This window comes from Solanum dulcamara, chromosome 12 (assembly GCF_947179165.1).
Source record: "Solanum dulcamara chromosome 12, daSolDulc1.2, whole genome shotgun sequence".
In the NCBI taxonomy this organism is placed as follows: Eukaryota; Viridiplantae; Streptophyta; class Magnoliopsida; order Solanales; family Solanaceae; genus Solanum; species Solanum dulcamara.
Window position 1 is genome coordinate 63,589,663 of NC_077248.1, and position 1,712 is coordinate 63,591,374.

The following is a 1,712-nucleotide window of genomic DNA, read 5'->3' on the forward strand; positions in this document are numbered from 1 at the left end:
AATGGGCTTTATCTATGAGCCCATTAAGAGGCCTATCTAATCCAGTCTACTGATAGTGCAATTTTTTTTATTCTTTATAAAAAATATTAGCACATTTAAAATTAAGTTAAATGATCAATTTTTGAGTCGATAATCAAAGTTTATTCGCAGTTGCAAATTAATGAACAAGAACGAAGTAAATGAACACATGCACCAAGTCATTCAAAAAGAAATATGTGACTACTACAACAACAACTATATTTCAGTTCCAAACAAGTTGTGATCAGCTATATGAATCTTCACTAATCATATTTGATTAGAGGTGAGGGAAAAATCCAATTCTATTGGAAGCACAACAAAAAACATCCTACAAATTTCTCATTCAAAAAACACGAACAAAGTAAATGAACACATGCACCAAGTCATTTAAGAAGAAATATGCGACTAGTACAACAACAACAACATCATCTCAGTCCCTGACAAGTTAATCACTATATAAATCCTCACTGACCATATTAATTAGAGGTAAGGGGAAAACATATTCCATGACGCTTTGTTGGAAACACAACAAAAAATATATTACAACTTTCTCATTCGAAAAACAAAAATGAAATAATGAACACATGCACTAAGTCATAAAAAAAGAAGTATGCGACTAGTACAACAACAACATCATCTCACTCCCAGTCAGGTTAAGATCGACTATATAGATCCTCACTGACCATATTAATTAGAGGTGAGGGGAAAGCCAATTCCATGACGCTTTGTTGGAAACACAACAAAAAACATACTACAAATGACTCCAATTCCAATGGGCAAAGCAACAAGCAATTCCTCTATTTCATCAGAAGGCTTTGGATAAAAACAATTCACCACACTTTGATCAAACAAAGCAATAGCACCAAAAACCAACATTGACATAAAACCATGCAAGAAATCAATAAATTTCAACTTGTATTTCCTTGCAATTTGATTTGGAATTCTTGCCGATCCATCTATAATCCACAAACCTCGAATCGTCGCGAATCCATAGCTAATTTTCCCTTTCTTGTCTTTAAAACTATCAGTGAAACTCAATATGAAACATGATAGTCCACATAGTGCAACAAGTGATATAGTTAAACATTTGCTAATTTTTTCACAATGGCCTTGATTTGTGAATATTGGTGACAAAAGTTGAAAAGCAAGAACAGAACCAGTAGGAAGAAGATTAGCTAAGTGTGATGTGCTTTGAAATGTTTGAGTAATTGCTTTTTGTATAATATTTTTTTCTACTTCTGGTAAGATTAAGTTTTCTTCTAAGAGAGGGGATATCTTTTCTTGATCAAGATTTTGGCATGTTTCTTGTTCTACCACTTTAATCTCCATTTCCTCAACTGTTTTTTTCCCTTCAAGTTTGTGTTAGAACTTTTGTTGTGTATCAAGATGTATTTATAAGTAGAAGAGAAGTCAGAATTTAAAGTTTATGCGTTTGGATTTTTGTTTTTTGAGTTATTGTATTTTACTTAAGACAAATATAGGGTTTGAATTAAAATTACTGAATTCTATCTTTATATGCTCTAGCTTCACTCTTATTTATGAGTAAAGGAAAAGATTGATTTCACAGATGATTACCTAATTTTTGTTGTGCGTCAAGATGTATTTATAAGTAGAAGTAGAGTCAGAATTTAAAGCTTGTGCGTTAGGATTTAAATTTTTTGAGTTGTTAAATTTTACTTAAGATAAATATAGAA

The 1,712-nt window shown here is 31.4% G+C and overlaps 1 protein-coding gene across 1 annotated transcript; it reads right to left on the bottom strand.

Moving 5' to 3' along the window:
* Window positions 1-705: 705 nt before the first annotated feature.
* Window positions 706-1,347, bottom strand: LOC129875517 (protein DMP4-like). The gene has a single exon (XM_055950793.1). The coding sequence runs from the start codon at window positions 1,345-1,347 to the stop codon at window positions 706-708; it is 642 nt and encodes a 213-aa protein (XP_055806768.1).
* Between the last annotated feature and the right edge of the window lie 365 nt (window positions 1,348-1,712).

Bases quoted from the DNA above. Each gene is read 5' to 3' on its own strand.
- LOC129875517 (XM_055950793.1), bottom strand. From the start codon at position 1,347: ATGGAGATTAAAGTGGTAGAACAAGAAACATGCCAAAATCTTGATCAA.